General features: G+C 45.7%; 1 protein-coding gene across 1 annotated transcript in view; it reads right to left on the bottom strand.

The window, feature by feature from the left end:
- Positions 1-20,368, bottom strand: part of ATP8A2 (ATPase phospholipid transporting 8A2) — a 1,954,943-nt gene that overhangs the window by 1,626,756 nt on the left and 307,819 nt on the right. The window contains exon 2 of the mRNA XM_069202231.1: positions 7,087-7,234. Within this exon, the coding sequence (XP_069058332.1) occupies positions 7,087-7,234 (148 nt within the window). The remainder of the gene's footprint in view (positions 1-7,086; positions 7,235-20,368) is intronic.

Raw genomic sequence — 20,368 nt, 5'->3', positions numbered from 1 at the left:
CCATTGTAGACTTTTACTTTTTTGCGATGCGAGGCCAACACTTGCATTTTGTTAACTTTTGCAAGACTAAGTCCATTCTAAATTTTTTATGTATTTTATCTCGTTATATGTCAGTTTCATAAATAAGGGGCACGTTCCTGAACTAAAACAGAAAGGAAACGACATTCACATGCTCTCTAAATAGCTTTCCCTGGTGGTAATGTCAACATTGGCTCTCCACAGTGCTCAATCAAAGGTTCCCTTCTGGTGAAGAAGCAAGGCCTGGGCGAAATGTAAATTATGTCACCTAAATATGGTAGATTCCGGAATTTGGCGTTACAAGACATTTTCCATTACACACGTTCAGGTAGATATCTGCACCCGTGGGAACCGGTTGACAAAAAATGTGTAACAGATACATGTTCTGCACAACTTTTTTGTGGTATGAACTTGCACGAAAAAAGATACTGAAAACCCCACTTCACAATAATTGTGCATAATTTCTAACAAATTTCACGAAATGTTATGAAAAAATGATGCCATTTTGCACGTCCCTACTGAGTACTGGTGAAAGTGAGATTTGGCACACCAGAAGTTCTGGGTCAGGGGTACCCAACTGCTTATATGAGAGGGACGTAGAGAAGTGAATCAAAGTGAAAAATTATCCTGACCCCTCTTCCCAACAGAAGCACAAGGGGTAGGATGGTAGCGTGGGAGCACAGATGGGGTAGTGGCTTATCACCAGGAGCAGTAGGCTTGCTCCGAGCATGAGAGTAGGGTAAGGCAGAAAGTGCCAGGGGAGCTGAAGGATCACAAGGAGTGCACCAGTGTAACCAGGATGAGGTGGAACACCCACACAAGACCACAGAGGGGCAACAGAGACCACAGTTGTTGATGTGAGGCTTCATCTTAGGGGGTAAGCATGGTTCTAGGAAGGGACTCTTCATAAAAAAGAACACAATGAGAGAGAACGATTCAAAGAGACAACTGAAGGTAAATGACAGTCAAATGGGAAATCATCATTTGGGGTGGTCCGATGTCAGATGAAGAGGAATTACACAGGGTGCAGGGGAGTTAGAGGTGACGACTGGATTTCAAATAGTACACCCATGTACTCTTCCAACAGAGTAAGCACCATATTTGGCACTACGCTGGTGCTTCTGTAAGACTACATGAATGTATAAAACACTGGAGACTGCCAAGTGGAAATCCAGCACTTGGAGATATCTGCCGTCGGTGTGAGTAAGAAGGAGAAAGTTGGGCATGGAATTCAATACAAAGCGAGAATACAAACAGAGTAACTAACAAGCATTTGCAATGCAATGGTTCTTGCGTTTGCTCGAGTTAGAGCTACTTGCATTGAAAACTCCTTACTGGACTTTTCTTGCTACATAAATTGAAAATGAAAAGTAAAACAGTTGACATAAGCAAGCCGATTCAAAGCGCCATGGCCGCCATGAGCATGAGTGCGAAGGAGAAACACAAAAGGAAAAAAGTTTGTCTGCAGTCAAACACATCGGCAAACATCCAATTATCCACGTAACAGGGTCGATGGCCTAGGCGGTAAAAAAACTGCCCCAAGGAGAGACAAATGTAAAGATTTTACAAATGACAAGAAAGGATTTTTGAAAGGCAAGCCCAGGAACGAGTGATAGTGATGGACGTACAGTGGGTATTGTTAAAAGCCCAAAGATACATTACAACACGTCAGAGTGCTTGCTCAATCGACCTAAAATGTGGGGGAACCCTTTGTATGGTTTAACTTTCCATAGGACTCTTAACTTATTACATATTCTTGTAAAATAAGGGTCTCAAAAGATGGTGTTAGAATGAAAATGCAGTGTTACAGGAGATGGTCAGTCATCAAAGGTAATATAACAGGTAGATGCAGAACAGTAAACTACAGAGGTTAGGCCGCCAGGGTACTGTGGGGACAGCCTCTCAGAGGGAACCACGCTTTGACACACTGGGATGTGCAGCAAGGATAGCAGTAAATGCAACGTGTGATTACCGATAGTAATTCCTGAGTACAAGGGAGATAACTGCAAGAACTGGGTGGCCATTTCAAAAAGACTATTGCGTTATGTATCGTTCTTGTCTTCATCGCAACATTCAACCCCATACTTTGGAGAACTGATAAAACTGAGAGAATATGTTTTTGATCTAAGTAACATAAAACTACACTGTAGTTTAAAACTAGACTAGAACCAAATACAGCATACAAATTGAGGATTAAGTCAGACTATTCTTTAAACACAATTATTATTAATCCTGTGTTTTCTTTCCTTCACGACATTTACTTAAAGCCAATAAAATGTTTGAAAGGCAAATGGCAACCTCCCTCCTGACTTTCAAACCCTGTATTCATTGAAGCAAAGAGCAATAGTTAAAAATACGTTTCAGGCCAAATTCTTGCGTATTCAAAGAATTAATACCGACCAGCCACACCAAACACTGTCAGTTTTTGAGCATGCTGAAATGAGGAGTTCTTACATCATTCGTCACTATTCACAGAAAGTCTAAGCTTTTTTCTTGGTTGTTGGGTGTACATACAAAAAAACATTAGGCAAACATCAAGAAAGAGAGCATTTGTAAAACCCAAGCTTAATAGCTGTGTTCCTTCAGACGCCACAGAGTAAATGCAGTAGGTGTTTTCTGTTCTCCGGAGCATCGCTTCAAACAGCATTAAGAACTGATTTATTATATTCTACCCTCAAGTGGCCACGACTTCCAGACGTGAGCCTGCTTCACTGTGCAGGCAGCTCGTCAGGAGTTATAACAAGTTGTAAGACCTGAGTTTATCTCACTGTCAAGACTTTCAAAAGAATAATCTTTTCAAACCACTGCTGTTTAAAAAAAAAAGTTGTTTCAAGAGATGAAATATCAGAGCATGAAAGAACCTCCATCAGGAGATAAAATGAATGCCAGGATAAAACGCTTTTCGTTCCTTTCAGAAAGAGCACACACTACAATACACTGAGTATTATGTAGCTTCATTACTATGATCTACCACCTGGGAAATCAGCACTGGGGTGAAAAGGTTTAGGAGCAAAGGTGTTAAACTGATGCTGTGCAGTGTCTAGTTGTCAACACAGAATCGGAGAATCAGAAAGACAGATAAGCTGGTAGATCCTGTTCTAACAAATGTAATACTATGGAGAGATCCTCATGTTGTTATCGAAAGGAGGAACAAAGCTCGGTTGTTCATCATACTAAAATGAAGGGCACCTAAAACCCAAGCGATGTGACCCCACTGGAGTTACAACCATCCTATGAATGCTGACAATGGAGGTAGTTTGGTTACAACCAGTGCTTAATTTGTGCTTGTTGTTTCCGGTGCTGAGCACCGGTACTTATTTTTTAGGGCCGGCGCTTAGTCTTCTGCCACAAGCATTTGCTGCGAGCAAAAGACACATATGGGAAAGACGGAGGAAGAAAAAAAACGAAAAAGCGTCACAATGAGAGAAAGCAGAAAACTGCAGGTGTGAGCTGAAGGGGGCAGGGAGTGGCTTAAATGGATTGGAGAGGCCCGAGACGGCCTCAGGATTTCGCTGCCCCAGTATTCCGTGTTCGCACATTTAATTGCAGCAGCCGCGTGTTTAAGAGGAGGGCTTTGGGCACCAGCACCTTTTTATTTACAAATTAAGCACTGGTTAAAACTATCGTCAACGTTATGAGGTACGCTCTCACCTGAACCTTAAGGTTAGCTTATCAGCATCTCCACCCAAACTGTTCTCTTAATCCTTCACATTCCCTTCTTCCCACCTGCTTGGACCTCTCTGCACCTTGCTACAGGGGTTTGAAACTGCAGTAAAGAAATCATCATTTGAGACTCAAAGCCAATGTGCCACATAAGAAAATTATTTCTATTAAAATGAAAATAAGCCTTCATTCTCTTCTGCATATATCCATCACTTTGCACTATATATATTACGATATTGTTTTCTTCTTGCTTTCCTGTCTGACACAAGTGTTACTAAAAGTGCCATATGTGGTGCTGCAAAGTGGTGGACCCTTTGGCACAGGTTAACATGCCACCTTTCATTTGCTGTGTTGTGGTGTTTCAGCCGACACTCACGGGGCTAAACGTTAGCCCAGACAATAATAACACGGGTTCAAAGCTAAAAGGACGAAGTAGCAAAAAGAATACTGCCACAGCGCGTGCAGCATTACGCTGCCTTTTGTTGCTGCGTAACGTAGTCAACCCTGCAGCACAATTTGGTCCTCTGTGGAAGCAGAGTACTAGTACATCTAACTTAACCAATTGCTTAAAAATGTGGGTTACAGAATGAAACAAAATCTGTTGACTTTCTACAAAGACAGGAACACATAGATGGTTTGCTACAGGAAAATGTGGACAAGTTAATGAAAAGTTTCCAAAACTCGCATTATCAACTTAGGGACAGCCAGACAAAAAAATATATATATACTAAAAGAATACTGAGCTTTAAACACTGTCATGCAAAAATATGGTAACCAGAATATTGTGAAGGTAAGTATTTATAGGTCCGTGTAGATTTACTATACTTATCTGTGATATATCTTGCCAGCACTTGGATGTTGGGTTATTAACAGCACATCTATCCACAGTTACCTTCACGATTAGTATGGCAGCTGATATTCCGATCACCATATTTTATAGGACAATATTTTGTGCTAATGTTCTGACATACAGTCACCTACAGTACAGACGTGTTCCCACAATCAAAATGTGCCAACTTTCCAGTAACATCTGCGTAAGGTCCGCTTTCCTTGGCACAGTTAAAACTACTAGAAAATACAAACTTGATAATTTGGCTTAATATGGCCCATTAGTGGCAAACAAAGAAAACATCTAGGCTCACTTTAGTTGTAGAGGAGGGACGGTCAATAAATTAACATGAAAATCTAAGCCATAGCCAAGCCAAGTGTCTGGCTTGGCTTTCGGAGCCTTTGCACGAGCCAAGCCATGAAAATATTTGAAATGTATATCATTCAATATATACCACGTACAATTATAATACAGTCTCTTCAAAACTGAAAATGTATATTTCTTTAACACACTGAAGCTTTTCACCTTTGTACATCCGATTATGTCACTCCATTAAGAGATATGTATTAAATACAATCGTTTTTAAACATTAACATATAAATATTCTTACTCGTACATTCTCCGAATCAGTTGTACCGTGTATCCTATATGTGGCTTAGGTTATGCTCATAAAGAGAGCAGCACTATAGTCTATAACTCAACAGCAAGAGGTTTTTGTACAGTGCACACCCTGAACTCATGCACTTGAAGGGGCTGTCATGAGATAATGAAGCAAAGGGAGGCTTGGTGAAATAAAATATTTGCTTAGAATCGCACAATTTGGGCAAGGGGGAAGCCAGTACTGATCCCAGGGTTTTGGTTTAATACTGTGCAATTTAGTTACAAAAAGGGTATCTCTTCCCCGCTCCTGTTTAACATCATAGGTGAGTGGTTTGTCTTTAATTCTTAGTGCATGAGATTAGAGTGTGGGTGGCAGGCAGTAGACAAATGAAAGCTTGGCTTGTTTTGGGCTCGAGAGTCCAAGAACACCTCGAGCTAAGTCAGGGGCAGTAATCTGGCTCGAGCTTCCAGTGACTCACCCACATGTTTAGTTGAACCAATCGGTGATGCTCTCACATGTATCCCTAGTGCTACATCTCGGTACCATAGCCAGAATCAGTTTAGGCCACGTGCTTATTATTTTCTAACCAAATAAAACTGGCAGAGATGCGGGCGGATTTTAAAATGAGTGTACAGAAGAAACTGGTTTCTGAAGTGATATCCATTATAAATTTATCTTGTGGCATTTCAGTCTCCTTATATCAACATTGTTGAAGCGGATAGAACATGCGCGACTAACTCCCAACACGTATACTGCTTGAGTTTTAAGTAATGACTGCTTTTCCATTTACTTTTGCACATAATGAGAAAAGCGACCTCTGGTCATTTCTTTGCAATTGAGTGCATCAAAGGTTTTGAAAAATGTGAATACACTATTTCTGTGCCAAATATTTTCATTTGTATTATGATATATTATATTTTATTAGCAGTTTGGGTGGAAGTTCTAGGGTGTGGTTGAGATAAGGTGTGGTGGTTATTCCTCCTCCTAGCATCAGCTTTGGAAACCGTCTTCAAAGTTCCCATGCCCTGCAATTTTTGTTTTAAAGTATGTATTTTTGATTTTGTCATTCATGAGTAAAGGTACAGCAATAAAACATTGAGAAAACAAGATAGATTTCGCAGTTGCCCCAAGTTACAAAATTCCTACAGTCTATAACCTAAACGTGCCTTCGTCTACTACAGCTTTGGTATATGAAGAGATTTAGGGAGAGTGTTGATGCCCTGCTTGACCGGACTTGCCAATCTGTGGCTCTGGCGTTTTCCTGGTACACTGCAGGTTAGGCAGCTGCTTTTGGAGCAAAATATGCTGGCATATGTCCCATGGTCCAATTCTAAAGGTGGGCTTCTACAAAGTGAGTTTGGTTTAAACATTTCTAAGTTCTAACATTCTAAGTTCACATGATCTAGGAGGCAGAACGTACTGTGCCTTAGTCTTCTCCAAGCGTGCCCATAAATAAAGTTGAATAAAGGACACAGAGAACGGACTAAACAATGCCTCTCCGTCGGCTTACTGAGAATCATTACATGCGTGCTGAGTTCAGTCCCGTTTTAGTATGTATGCCGATAGTAAAAGGCTTTAGCTTGTCACAAAAAGTGATCCTACGTGCAGGTGCCTTGCACAGACTAGGGAACCCATAAGAGCGTATGCCAGTGTTGCAGAGATCACTTCAGAGCCAAGGGGCACCAAGAAGGTGAGATAATGTTTGTAAACCTGTGATGTACCAGTGTGTGCATGTTATTTCTTTTTTAATGCATGCTATTTTCAGTCTTTCGAAGCATTCTGGTCAGTGTAGTTCGGTGGGATGGTCAGATTGCACATCTCTGTCTGACTCAGATGCCCCTCGCTCGAAGTTTCTGCTGCGGTTGTGAAGGTTGGTGGTGAGGGCTCTGGTGAGCAACCAGCCCATAGAGCAACGGGCAGCATCCTGGCCGCGGATGTCATAGCGCGTCCCTTGCCCTGCCCCTTAGGACCTTACCTGACTCTGTTGTCCCTGAACTTGCTGCTCTGGGGCGGACTGAGCTGGATGAGTCGGGCTGTCCCGTCCAGAGCGGGACTCGCGGAGGAGGTAGCCCCAGACATCTCATCATCCGCCTTCTTGTAGCCGCTGGAGGAGCACACTGGTCCTGCAGGAGAGAGGGATGGAGAGGACCAGGTCAATAAGCGCCAGGTGCGGCGGCACAGCAAAGCACCAGGGGGCGGGGAGGCAAACAAAACAAACAGGGCGGGGAGAAGGTGCTCGTACTGGAGCCGAGGGCGGCGCAGCGGCTGGGGAAGGAATAAAAGGAGGGCTGCGCGAGGCTCCCCGCCTCTCTGTTTTACTAAGAGAGATGGAGTGCGAGCGCGCGCTCCTCAGCCGGCAACCCAGCCGCCGCCGCCGCCGCGGCGCGCGCTCCTTTAGCAGGTTTTCCGCGCGCGCCCCTTCCCCTCCCACCAGAAGCCCCCTCCGCGCAACCGCGCGTCATCGACTGGGAGTGACCCTGGGCCTGTCACAGGAGGGCAGGTTACGCAAAGATACACAGTCCCACATGCGCGCGCAGACATACATATGTGGGAAGATTCCCCCCCACACACTTTATTGAAAGTGACTGGCGGAGAGCGGCCCACCTAACAAGCGTGCAATCAATATTATGGAACGCATACATAATTACAGAAGAAACGGATAAAACATAATTGTTTCTTGGTAAAAGGGCTGGGTCTAGCAACGAGGGCATTCACCGGTAAACACAGCTGAGCAACGTATGCCTCTGGATACAGAGACTGAAGGGCAGGTTCATGAATAATACACGCATAGATGGGAAGTGAGGGGGCGAGGCCTATCCGCGCCAAAGCATCGAAGAGCCAGGACCAGCAGCAAGAAATGCTCAGGACTGCCAATCTTGTGCGGTTTCGAAAGTAGCTGCTCCAAAGTGTTTATAATTGCTTAGAAATAGCACTGTGCTGCAAGTCTGAAAAGCTTGTGCCAGGTCATCACAGCACGCTGTACTACTATTTAGAAGATCCCTTTTTATATTATCGTAAACAATGATTAGCAGGGGACTCCCTAATTCCTCTTTTAAAAGACCACCCTTTTTCAGGTTAAAGGGCTTATAAAGTCGTGTCCCAAGTAGACGTAGGCAAACCATCAAATAAAATAGAGATCGGAGCAGGGACAAAACATTTAGTATGTAAATTACACAATAAACGTTGTGTAAACATAGAAAAATACATTCAAATTAAAAAAAGTGTTTCTTAAACACCTGGAAGTGTATGAGTTTATTGTAGCAGATGTCCTCACAGCAAACATTAAAGTTATTTTAGCCATACATTGTTATAGTGGGTCTGTGGCTCCATGGACCAATGCACCCACTCTAGGGACCTGTGGTTGGCCTCATGGTCAGAGGTTCAAACCCCACTTAGTCTTTCATCCTTCTGAGGTTGATACAACGAGTGCCATTGAGCTGATATATTCAGTACCCAGTTAATCTTCTAAGTGAATGTGTGCTTTACCTGTACGTTTGTAAATACAAATTTAGAAACATTTATTAACCAACTCCCCAGTCCTTACAGTAACACCGTGTGTAAACCGAGACAAGTCAGTTATCACGTGCCACTTAAATATGGCCAAAATTGTTATTGACAGAGAAACAGTGTAGTCTAGAATGCCATAAACATGAGAGGTTTTTATATGTCACACCGAATTGAATTACTTCAAAATGCTATCAGATGTAACAAGGACAAAAAGACACATTGAAGTAAAATGATTTGCACAAGGTCACACACGTTGGTAAAACCAGTCAGGATCGGAATCCTGGATTTACTGGTTAAATATTGTGCATTTTAGCCATTGGAGTGCTATAATTTTCTCCATCCTTTCAGTACCAAAGGACAGTGCTTTTTGTTCAGCTCAACTAAGCGTTACATTGCACACTGTGTTAAATGAATACACTTACCAAATGTTAAATCAATCTAACATACACTTATCTAAAAAAAAACAGTATAAAGTTACCGGAATGCAGGACACAAATATTACTGAGCTCCTCTCTCTTAACTGAACAATTTAAGGAGCCTCAGAAGCTGTTCAAAAGCTTACTGAATGCAATTTACGTAAGCAAACTAAAGCGGAGTCAAAGATCCCGAAGGTTTTACACGTGTTCAGTGAGACACATGGAGTTGCAGAGGTCAGATGCAAATACACTTTCACATACATGTTCTGTTTCTGAACAAGAGAAAACAGTTCACGCTGAAATACACAGTTTTTGGACTTTTAAAATGATCTTTCTGAGTCTGTGATGCTGGGATGTTCTTTTTTGGCAAGCCAGTTCTCACGGTCACAGACTAAGCAAGAGCCAGTAATATGGTCAAGCCAGTCTGGACTCTAGCTTAGTTTACCCCCTATAATCTTGATTAACACTCTTCCTCCAAAGCAGCTAATAGCCCCGTTTCATGTTTACACCTTCAGCCAGTCCTGGCTTTCTACTCAATATCTCTTTGTGCTCTGAGGCCTGTATTTGCTGTAACATTGTAAGTGCAGACTCCAACTTCCCAGAATGCAAAGTGTTGTTGGCTAAATAGGACTGATGCACGGTGTCACACATTACACAGGGTGACTCAGCAGGTATAGTAATCAAATTACTCAATATTAAACAAATAATTTAGAAAAAGTAAAACTTGCATTAATCAAGCCCAGTAAGTATAGTCTGATTAATACAATGATCTCGCTGAAAGGTGAGGCAATACATTGTCAGATAACTAATATAGACACACATGTTTTATGGTAATACAACAACCAGGGTAAGTATAAGAAAAGTATTCTGCCCCTCTCCCCCCCTGGCCAGCAAGTTATTAGGTTTATTTTTTCGGTCTATATGGTTTCCCTCACCTCTTGGGAGCAGGAGGGGGCAACTTCATAATTTGCTATGCCATAACATTTAGATAGTCAACCTGGGTTAGTGTTAGAAATTCTATCTATTACTTATTGATTTATAGTCTTATGTAGTGCAATCTATAGCCAAGAGGGCAGTGGTGTAACAAACCATGAAGCCCCACTCTTGCAAAGTACATGGAGCTCCCCACCCCAGACCCAGTCAGGAGCTCTCAGACCAGGGGCCAGCTGCCAGTGCACAGTGTGCTGTGCTTAGGGGCCCCCTGTAGTTCAGCCCCACCGAGCTGCAGGGGCTGCCAAGGCTAATGTTACACCACTGCAAGAGGGTCCGGACAAGCAGCCTCTGGTCCTTGCGATCATGTCGCCGATTTTGACACCCAGGGATGATGCATGGAAAATCCGGACACACAGCAGTGATAAATTCGTGCTGAGCTGGTGATGTGACAATTTCACCGGTGCTGTGTCGATTTTTCAGCCGTGGTGCAGGCGCTGTGTCGATTTCTCTGCTGCTCGGCTCCGGTGTGTGGATTTCCACTCAGGTTCTGCCAGCTTCTCTTTCCAGGTTCACAGGGACTGGATGTGGCAGCACTTGGAAAGTCAGGGGGTCTCAGCAAGAGAAACCAGGTGCTGGCAGATGAAGTCTTTGATGTCCCTGATACTTCTTAACAGGAGGCAAGCTTGGAGAAACTTCACAAGCAGGATACATAGCAAAGTCCAGTCTTAGTCCTCTCTCAGTTAGTAGCAGCAAATGCAGGCCAAACCAGCAAAGCACACACAGCAAAAGGGCAGTACTCTTCCTCACAGCTCTTCAGCCCTGCTCCTTGGCATAGGTTCCTCTTGATCCAGAAGTGTTCTAAAGTTGTGGGGTCAGCATTTCAATACTTATACAAATTTCTGCCTTTGAAGTAGGCAAACTTCAAAGGAAAGTATTTGTCGTGCACAAGACTCTGCCTCTTGCTTGCCCTCCACCAGAGACATGGTAGAGAGTTGGAGACTGTAGTGTGTGAGAGCAGGCACAGCCCTTTTAAGTGCAGGTGTCAGCTCCTACCATCCACCACCAGCAACATGGGGCCGACCGGATGCAGAGGTCAAAGTTGTGGTTGGTTTAACATGGGCTTCTATGGAGACTGGGGGCACTCGGAATCAGTCCTGCTTGCAGGTAAGTACCCCCGTCTTCGGAGGGCAGACATGGGGGGTTTAGAGGAGCACAGGGGGGCCACAGGTCTGCACCAATCACACACCCTTAGTGGCGCAGGGGTGGCCGGGTGCAGGGTGCAAACACAGCATCTGGCTCCCAATGCTTTCCTATAGGGAAAACCCGGGGGCCACAAAGATGCTGCAGGTGAAGTCCATGTGGTCGGTTCCAGGAAACCAAAGGCTGGACAAGGAGGGGGGCCACGTCCTGGGCATTGCCGCACTGAAGGCTGGATCCCCCAAGGCCAGGGGGCTGCGGGTGAAGGGATACCTGTCGGCATCGGGAATCTTTGTCCTGTTCTGTTAAGGTCAGAGGGGTTCCTCTGGATTCTGTCTACAGGTGTCATTGTGGTCGACTGGAGGGGTCGACCCAGGATGGGCACCTGCTCAGAATTGCCTGGGGACAGGCTCTAGTTGGCTGGACCACCTGGATTCGGGCCGTGGGCATTGAGTGTAGAGAGGGCAGGACTCGCGGATTTGTGGCGGTTCTGGAGTCCTTATAAGGAGTTGCTTCTTGGATGGGGCCGCTGTCCACAGGATTTCTTGGTCCTCTGTGATGCAGGCAGTCCTCTGGAGGCTTTTAAGAGGCCGCTGGTCCTGCAGGATGCTTCTCCTTCTTTTAGCAGGGCTTTAGAAGCTGGAGACAGGCCGGTAGGGCTGGGGCCAAGTCAGTTTACGTCTTAAGACTTCTGTGCTGGGGTTCAGCTTAGCAGTCCTTCCTCTCTCTTCTTTTTTCTTGAGAGGTCACCAATAATCTGGTGAGCTGGGTTCAGGGAGACCTTTAAATCCTGTATTTAGGTGCATTACAGGGGTCAGACGGCAGTCTCTGGTCCTTGCGATCATGTCGCCGATTTTGACACCCAGGGATGATGCATGGAAAATCCGGACACACAGCAGCGATAAATTCGTGCTGAGCTGGTGATGTGACAATTTCACCGGTGCTGTGTCGATTTTTCAGCCGTGGTGCAGGCGCTGTGTCGATTTCTCTGCTGCTCGGCTCCAGTGTGTGGATTTCCACTCAGGTTCTGCCAGCTTCTCTTTCCAGGTTCACAGGGACTGGATGTGGCAGCACTTGGAAAGTCAGGGGGTCTCAGCAAGAGAAACCAGGTGCTGGCAGATGAAGTCTTTGATGTCCCTGATACTTCTTAACAGGAGGCAAGCTTGGAGAAACTTCACAAGCAGGATACATAGCAAAGTCCAGTCTTAGTCCTCTCTCAGTTAGTAGCAGCAAATGCAGGCCAAACCAGCAAAGCACACACAGCAAAAGGGCAGTACTCTTCCTCACAGCTCTTCAGCCCTGCTCCTTGGCATAGGTTCCTCTTGATCCAGAAGTGTTCTAAAGTTGTGGGGTCAGCATTTCAATACTTATACAAATTTCTGCCTTTGAAGTAGGCAAACTTCAAAGGAAAGTATTTGTCGTGCACAAGACTCTGCCTCTTGCTTGCCCTCCCCCAGAGACATGGTAGAGAGTTGGAGACTGTAGTGTGTGAGAGCAGGCACAGCCCTTTTAAGTGCAGGTGTCAGCTCCTACCATCCACCACCAGCAACATGGGGCCGACCGGATGCAGAGGTCAAAGTTGTGGTTGGTTTAACATGGGCTTCTATGGAGACTGGGGGCACTCGGAATCAGGCCTGCTTGCAGGTAAGTACCCCCGTTTTCGGAGGGCAGACATGGGGGGTTTAGAGGAGCACAGGGGGGCCACAGGTCTGCACCAATCACACACCCTTAGTGGCGCAGGGGTGGCCGGGTGCAGGGTGCAAACACAGCATCTGGCTCCCAATGCTTTCCTATAGGGAAAACCCGGGAGCCACAAAGATGCTGCAGGTGAAGTCCATGTGGTCGGTTCCAGGAAACCAAAGGCTGGACAAGGAGGGGGGCCACGTCCTGGGCATTGCCGCACTGAAGGCCGGATCCCCCAAGGCCAGGGGGCTGCGGGTGAAGGGATACCTGTCGGCATCGGGAATCTTTGTCCTGTTCTGTTAAGGTCAGAGGGGTTCCTCTGGATTCTGTCTACAGGTGTCATTGTGGTCGACTGGAGGGGTCGACCCAGGATGGGCACCTGCTCAGAATTGCCTGGGGACAGGCTCTAGTTGGCTGGGCCACCTGGATTCGGGCCGTGGGCATTGAGTGTAGAGAGGGCAGGACTCGCGGATTTGTGGCGGTTCTGGAGTACTTATAAGGAGTTGCTTCTTGTATGGGGCCGCTGTCCACAGGATTTCTTGGTCCTCTGTGATGCAGGCAGTCCTCTGGAGGCTTTTAAGAGGTCGCTGGTCCTGCAGGATGCTTCTCCTTCTTTTAGCAGGGCTTTAGAAGCTGGAGACAGGCCGGTAGGGCTGGGGCCAAGTCAGTTTACGTCTTAAGACTTCTGTGCTGGGGTTCAGCTTAGCAGTCCTTCCTCTCTCTTCTTTTTTCTTGAGAGGTCACCAATAATCTGGTGAGCTGGGTTCAGGGAGACCTTTAAATCCTGTATTTAGGTGCATTACAGGGGTCAGACGGCAGTAGCCAATGGCTACTGTCCCTGAGGGTGACTACACTCTTTTGGTGTCCACCCCCTGTAAGGAGGGGGACACAGGGCTAACCCTATTGGTCCCTGTCTTCCAAACCAAGATGGAGGATTCTGCAGGGAGGGGTGGTCCCAGCTGAATTGGTCACTCCCCCTTGTTTTGACTAAGGTTCCGGCTGAACTTGCTGCCATAAGTGGGGCTTTGTCCGGGGGTGGCATCTCCACTAGCTGGACTGCCCTAGGGCATTGTAGCAGGAGGCCTGAGCCTTTAAGGATCACAGTCAAGTGTTACAGTTCCTGCAGGGGGGAGGTGTGAAGCATCTACACCCAGAGCATGTTTTGTTCCTGTCCCCAGAGAGCACAAAGGCTCTCACCCCATGGGGTCAGAAACATGTCTGCTAGTGGCAGGCTGGCACTGACCAGTCAGCCCTACACTAGAGGGCTGGGTAAAATACAGAGGGCCTCTCTAAGATGCCCTCTGTGTGCATTCTGTAATTAATCCAACACTGGCATCAGTGTGTGTTTATTGTCCTGAGAAGTTTGATACCAAACTTCCCAGACTTCAATGTATCCATCATGGAGCTCTGGAGTTTGTGATGACAAACTCCCAGCCCATGTACTTAATATGGCCACATTGTGCTTACAATGTCTAAGAAAGGACAAAGACACTGTAGGGGCATACTGCTCATGCAGCTATGCCCTCACCTGTGGTATAGTCACCCTGCCTTAGGGCTGTAAAGCCTGCTAGAGGAGTGACTTACCAATGCCACAGGCAGTGGTTGGTGGGCATGGTACCCTGAGGGGGATGCCATGTCGACTTTATCTCTTTGTCCTCACCAACACACACAAGCTGCACTGGCAGTGTGCAGGTGTTTGGTAAGGGGTCCCGTAGGGTGGCACAATATGTGCTGCAGCCCTTAGGGACCCTCCCTGGTCACAGGGCCCTTGGTACCAGTGGTACCTTTTACAAGGGACTTAGCCGTGTGTCAGGGGTGTGGCAATTGTGGAACAATGGTACAGTTTTAGGGAAAGAACACAAGTGCTGGGGCCTGGTTAGCAGGATCTCAGCAAACACTCAGTCAAGTTAGCATCAGATATCAGGCAAAAGGTGTGTGGGGGGCGGGGTACTGAAAACAAGGGGCCAGTTTCCTACAAGCAGACCTCACTGACAGCTGTTTTTTCCAACCCAAGCCACAGGGAGAAGTTTTGCACAAGACTTCAAGTGCAGGTGGCACTACAGTTGGGTGTTCAGTACAAGTAATTAAGAGCATGTGTGCACAAAATTGGTCTTTGAACACCTGAGTCTAGTCTTTGTTTTGATGGTGTGTCACTGCAGCTATGTGGACAGGTTCCTTGTCCAACGTCCATGCCATGTGTTCAGACACATGAAAAGATTGATAATTTTGTCACTGAATTAGCTCAGGCACCAATGAAGTACTTCCAAACACCATCAAATATGTCTTGAAAGAGCTGAAATTCTGTTTTTATGGACTTCGGAAGATGATTCAGCCTTTGTCAACAAGTTACTGGAGGAGAGATTATGGTGGTCATTCTGACCCTGGCGGTCTTTGACCGCCAGGGCGGAGGACCGCGGGAGCACCGCCGACAGGCCGGCGGTGCTCCAATGGGGATTCCGACCGCGGCGGTAAAGCCGCGGTCGGACCGGCACCACTGGCGGGGTCCCGCCAGTGTACCGCCGCCCCATTGAATCTTCCGCGGCGGCGCAGCTTGCTGCACCGCCGCGGGGATTCCGACCCCCCCCACCGCCATCCAGATCCCGGCGGTCGGACCGCCGAGATCCGGATGGCGGTAGGGGGGGTCGCGGGGCCCCTGGGGGCCCCTGCAGTGCCCATGCCACTGGCATGGGCATTGCAGGGGCCCCCGTAAGAGGGCCCCTACATGTATTTCACTGTCTGCTGCGCAGACAGTGAAATACGCGACGGGTGCAACTGCACCCGTCGCACAGCTTCCACTCCGCCGGCTCGATTCCGAGCCGGCTTCATCGTGGAAGCCTCTTTCCCGCTGGGCTGGCTGGCGGTCTGAAGGCGACCGCCCGCCAGCCCAGCGGGAAAGTCAGAATTACCGCCGCGGTCTTTCGACCGCGGAACGGTAACCTGACGGCGGGACTTTGGCGGGCGGCCTCCGCCGCCCGCCAAGGTCAGAATGAGGGCCTATATGTTTTCTTCGATTTAACCTTTCAGAATATCAATACTCATTACAATTAGGCTGCTGCCTTTCCTTGGTGCCTCTTTGGCTTGAAAACAAGAGTGAAAGAAATAATGCTGAAACCCTTTTTTTCACAGAGAAAACGTGTTAGCCGTGTACCAATAATCAACATATAATGGAGTTTCCATACACAATACCAAACGAAGCCTCCTCCTTGTTCAAAGGCTAAGAACTTGCAAATTCCCCTGGCTAGAAATTCACTTGTGTAGACACAGCACCAATATGCACATAAACCACTTTTTGTTGACTGTCTTTCTAAAATTCAGTTCTTGCTGCAGATGATGGTGCAAAATATATTGCATCTCCATCCTTTGGAGCATATTTTTCAAAATCATCAAGCTCTCCACCGACTGCCCGTCATCCAAGAAACCTCACACTAAACATTGCACAGCAAACAATACAAGGAATCAGACCGAGTTTCCTTCAGCAAAAGGTACATACATACTGGCGAAGTTGAAGCCTTTGCTCAACGTTCTATCATTTGTTTTATTACGCTTTTTCAATGCATACAGTACACAAGACCGCATATAAACCATTGCCCGTTATTACAAATAATGATTAATGAGCCATACTAATATAAACAAAGATAGAACCTAATTAGGCCTGGAAATCCCTTACCGCAGTGACATCTGGAAGGCAGACAATTTTTACATGTAACATTTCCCAATTACCCCTCCTCTGACAGCCATAAGATATGCTGTCATAGGCACCCAATAGTCCTTAGGGCGTGAAGCCCTCAGAATTTCCACTGCACCCGTTTCCAGCTGATCCCACAATAAGCAACATCTTGAAAACATTGTATCAGTGCTGGGTATGTTTTCTTGCCCCCCAGTGGATGGCTATCCTCCTCTTTGCCAAGAACCGGGCAACAACAGTAAGGTTGTAAGGGCTCAAGTATCCCAGTAGACATGTACGGGGGTCACAGAGAACCTGTTCTAGCGTCACCTTGGTTAGTGTCTTCGTGATCTGCTCCCAGTACCTATAAATCTTGGCGCATTCCCATGCGAGATGCAAGAAGTCCGCCCTTGCTTACTACATCTGACACAGTTATCCTCCCTTCTCAGCCCCAACCGGGCCCCAACATTCTATCTTTGACTGGTATTTTCTTGTTTCCACAGATCTCACCTACAAACTTGGAAGATGCGCCTTCTCGGACATAGTGGCCAAATTAGGGCACTCTTTACTAACACCCAAGAAAATATAGGACGACAAGTTAGGGAAAAGAGGCCGAGGGTGTCAGAAACTGCTCTCTTCCTTACAAGGAAATAAGGAGCCACACAGCATGAGCACAGGAGCTGCCATCAGAGCCAAGGAGATTGTGGACCATGACTGAAGGACTACTGAATCTGAATCCTGACTACTGCATATACCTGCAACCCAAAGGCAGGAAAAAGGAGCTAACACTCTGTTGTTTGCATCAGAGCCAGGGCCTGCAGTGATCCTGCCAGATATTTGCTCTTATTTTTGTACGTTTCTCCTTTTTTCTCCCCTGTCTTGCATGAATTTGGCCTGCCCTTCCATGTCTGAGTAGAACCTGCGTCTCCTTTTTGCCTAGACCATTTTTTGTTTTGGGCCATACTTCTTAGATTTTCATTCCTGCTGTCATTACTTCAGTAAGCCATGTTGCCTCACTCTTTTGCCTAAAAAGCCTTTCCTGAAAACTATTTCAAGCCTAGGTTTGTCGCTGCTCCAACTGTGCCAGTCTACAGGCGATATTACATTGGACTTGACCTGGCAGTTCATGAAAGTCAAGCATCACCCACCAGGAGGCTGAAGCCTTTGGGTAATGCTCACTATGAAACAGCCAGCTGCCTCTTGTTCCATTTTCAGAAGGCACTTGCCATCTATCATTGAATGCCTCATCTGTCCGAGACCTGACACCCCGCTAACTTGCTGTGCTGCTTCTTGAATCACTGATTGCTACTTCCCTCAGTGCTACATACACTCAGCTCACATCCAGTGGCACAGAGAAACCATGGTCCTTAAACTGCAAACACAACTTAGGTATGCTTGAAACACCACTCAGCCTTGGTGTTTGTATGGAAATGGCTCACTAAGCTCCATCCTAAAGCCATGCCAAGATCAGCAAACATGTGTTCATCACATGTATCAGCCAATTTTCCATTATAGTACATCCCATCTATACATCTCTCTAATCACCTCAGTTTTCTCTCAGAAGGCAGTGTGATTTCTATATATTCCTAGACCCTCTTAGCTACCCCAGCATTTTTAGTCACTGCCATAAACTCACTGAGAATCAATTGGAGTACATCACCAACCTTCACACATCCAACCCAATTCTTCCTTCATAGTATACCCTCCATCCACAACTTCTCCCAAAAACTCCCTACCCACACATGCAGGCCCTAGGCTGCAACAGTTGTGTGGCAAAGCAATGAAACTATAATGCCACAAAAATGTCAACTGCATCCTGCAGAATTGCTCAAAGCTGGACTGGCCATACCGGGCAATAGGCATTACCCCTGGAGGCTGGAAGGGTGGGGTAGAGGGGACACTTTTGTTATTGGGGTCTGGTTTTGTACTAGTGCAGCAGCTTTAAAGGCACTGCAGAGTTCCTTGTATAGCCAACAGTTTTCTGGCAGCAATAAAAGTATCAAGATAACTCTGGTGACTAATGTACCTGCTGTAGAGAGATCAAGTTTTGTCTAGTGGCAGTTTTGACCCATCTAAGGTAAAACAGAGTGTTAATATGCCTGCGACAAAGAAAGTGTACACTGAGCTACTAACTACCATCAAAGAGCTGCATGCAAACTGCATAGTACGTGTTAGAAAGTTATGTTTTTTCACAGTCTTTGATTATCCTAATTTTGTTATAAAGGGTTTGTTTGGGTAGAAATAAATTATTAGTAAAGTCAACCCTAACCAATGTGTTATGACCTGAATCCTGAGTTTATGCATCACCAGACCAAGCACTCTTAAAAATGTCTACCAGTATGGATGACATGTGAATCTTAACACCTTTGAATCCTCTTTGTCTTATGTAACATTTTCTATACACTTATTTACACGAGTATGATCAATTGTCTCTCTATGTGTGCATGTGATGTAAAGTGCTCCAACACCCTGCTCCGATAAGAGAGGCCCTATAAAAAAAATGAAATGCATGTGAGAGAAGGGCCATAGAGATATGAGAGGCACTGTTAGAGAGCGATGGTGAGGGAATCATTGAAGAGCCCCAATAAGGATTGCCATATCCATCTGCATTGTAAGATCATCATCTACTATACTTTAAAAACTAATACAATTGAATATACAACGAAAAATGTGTTATAGAATGCATACTTTTTTGCCATTTTTCCCCAAATTTTCTTGGAGGGGAGAACCCCCCAAGGCTCATTGTAGTGGTCAGGCTTGATTGCTATGCACCCTACGGGGCCTGGTCTGACAAAATTTGCCAGGGCTGCTATGGGTTCCCAGTCCAGCCCTGGAACTACAAGATATCATAGCATACCTGCAGAGAACTTAGGGCCCGATTTATGTCTTGGCAGTATGAATACTCTGTTTCAATTGCAATAGAGTATACATGCAGCCACGATAAAGATTCTCCTGCTAAATTTGAAAGTGAGCAGATGTTATGTTTAACCACAGAGGAGATTACTTTGTATCCACCATGATTAAACCCCTCTGAGAGCCCTGTGGAATAAGGGCCATCAGAGAAAGACATCTGATTTCACCCACCTAATTTAGATGGGTGGAATTAGAAGTCATTCTTCACAGACTGTGACCTCCAGGCAAACCCTGGCAGTGAAGGGCAAAACTGCTACATGCTCCCCGCACCCTGGGAGAGAACTCCCATGGTGAAGGAAGCATTGTCTTTTTTATTTTCAAAAAGAAAAGTTCGATTTGGGATTTTCTTTTTCAAAATAAAAAAGCAAACAGTTTGGTGCAGGGCTCCATCACGGTGATGGAGCCCTGCACCAATCTGTAAACAGCATTGGCAGGAACTGTTCTTCCCTCCTCTGATTATGTTTTGCCCTTTTTAGTTGAATTTTGTGCCATAATTTACATTCCCCCTCATAATCCTAATATAACAATGATCACAATTAGTATTCCCTGAACAATTTTCCCCAGTATTCCACCACAAATTTGGCTAAACCAATTGCCTACAGTAACAAATCAATTTCCAACCTTTTCCCAAATTCCTGGTTCCTTCAGCTCCTTCAAATCCTTACTTGCATTAGTTAAATTAGTAAGCAAATCCTTTACTTCTTTCTCACTTTCAGGTATATATGAGCAACAGCGTCTCTCATTAATCATTTTGTAGACTCCTCTGTCTTTCGCCAATATTATATCTAAAGAAAGCCTATTTTGAAGCATCATAGCTCTATCTGCAGCTAATTCAGTGTTTAGTAAGAGTATAGCTCCTGTAACATATTATTATCTACTATAGTTGACAGCTTCTGAATCTTATTTGCATTCAGTATAACTCCTACAGAGGGAATTACTCCTCC

Source organism: Pleurodeles waltl, chromosome 8, assembly GCF_031143425.1.
Source record: "Pleurodeles waltl isolate 20211129_DDA chromosome 8, aPleWal1.hap1.20221129, whole genome shotgun sequence".
Taxonomy (NCBI): Eukaryota; Metazoa; Chordata; class Amphibia; order Caudata; family Salamandridae; genus Pleurodeles; species Pleurodeles waltl.
Note: the sequence above shows the minus strand (reverse complement) of the source record. Positions and strands in the feature narration are given on the sequence as shown.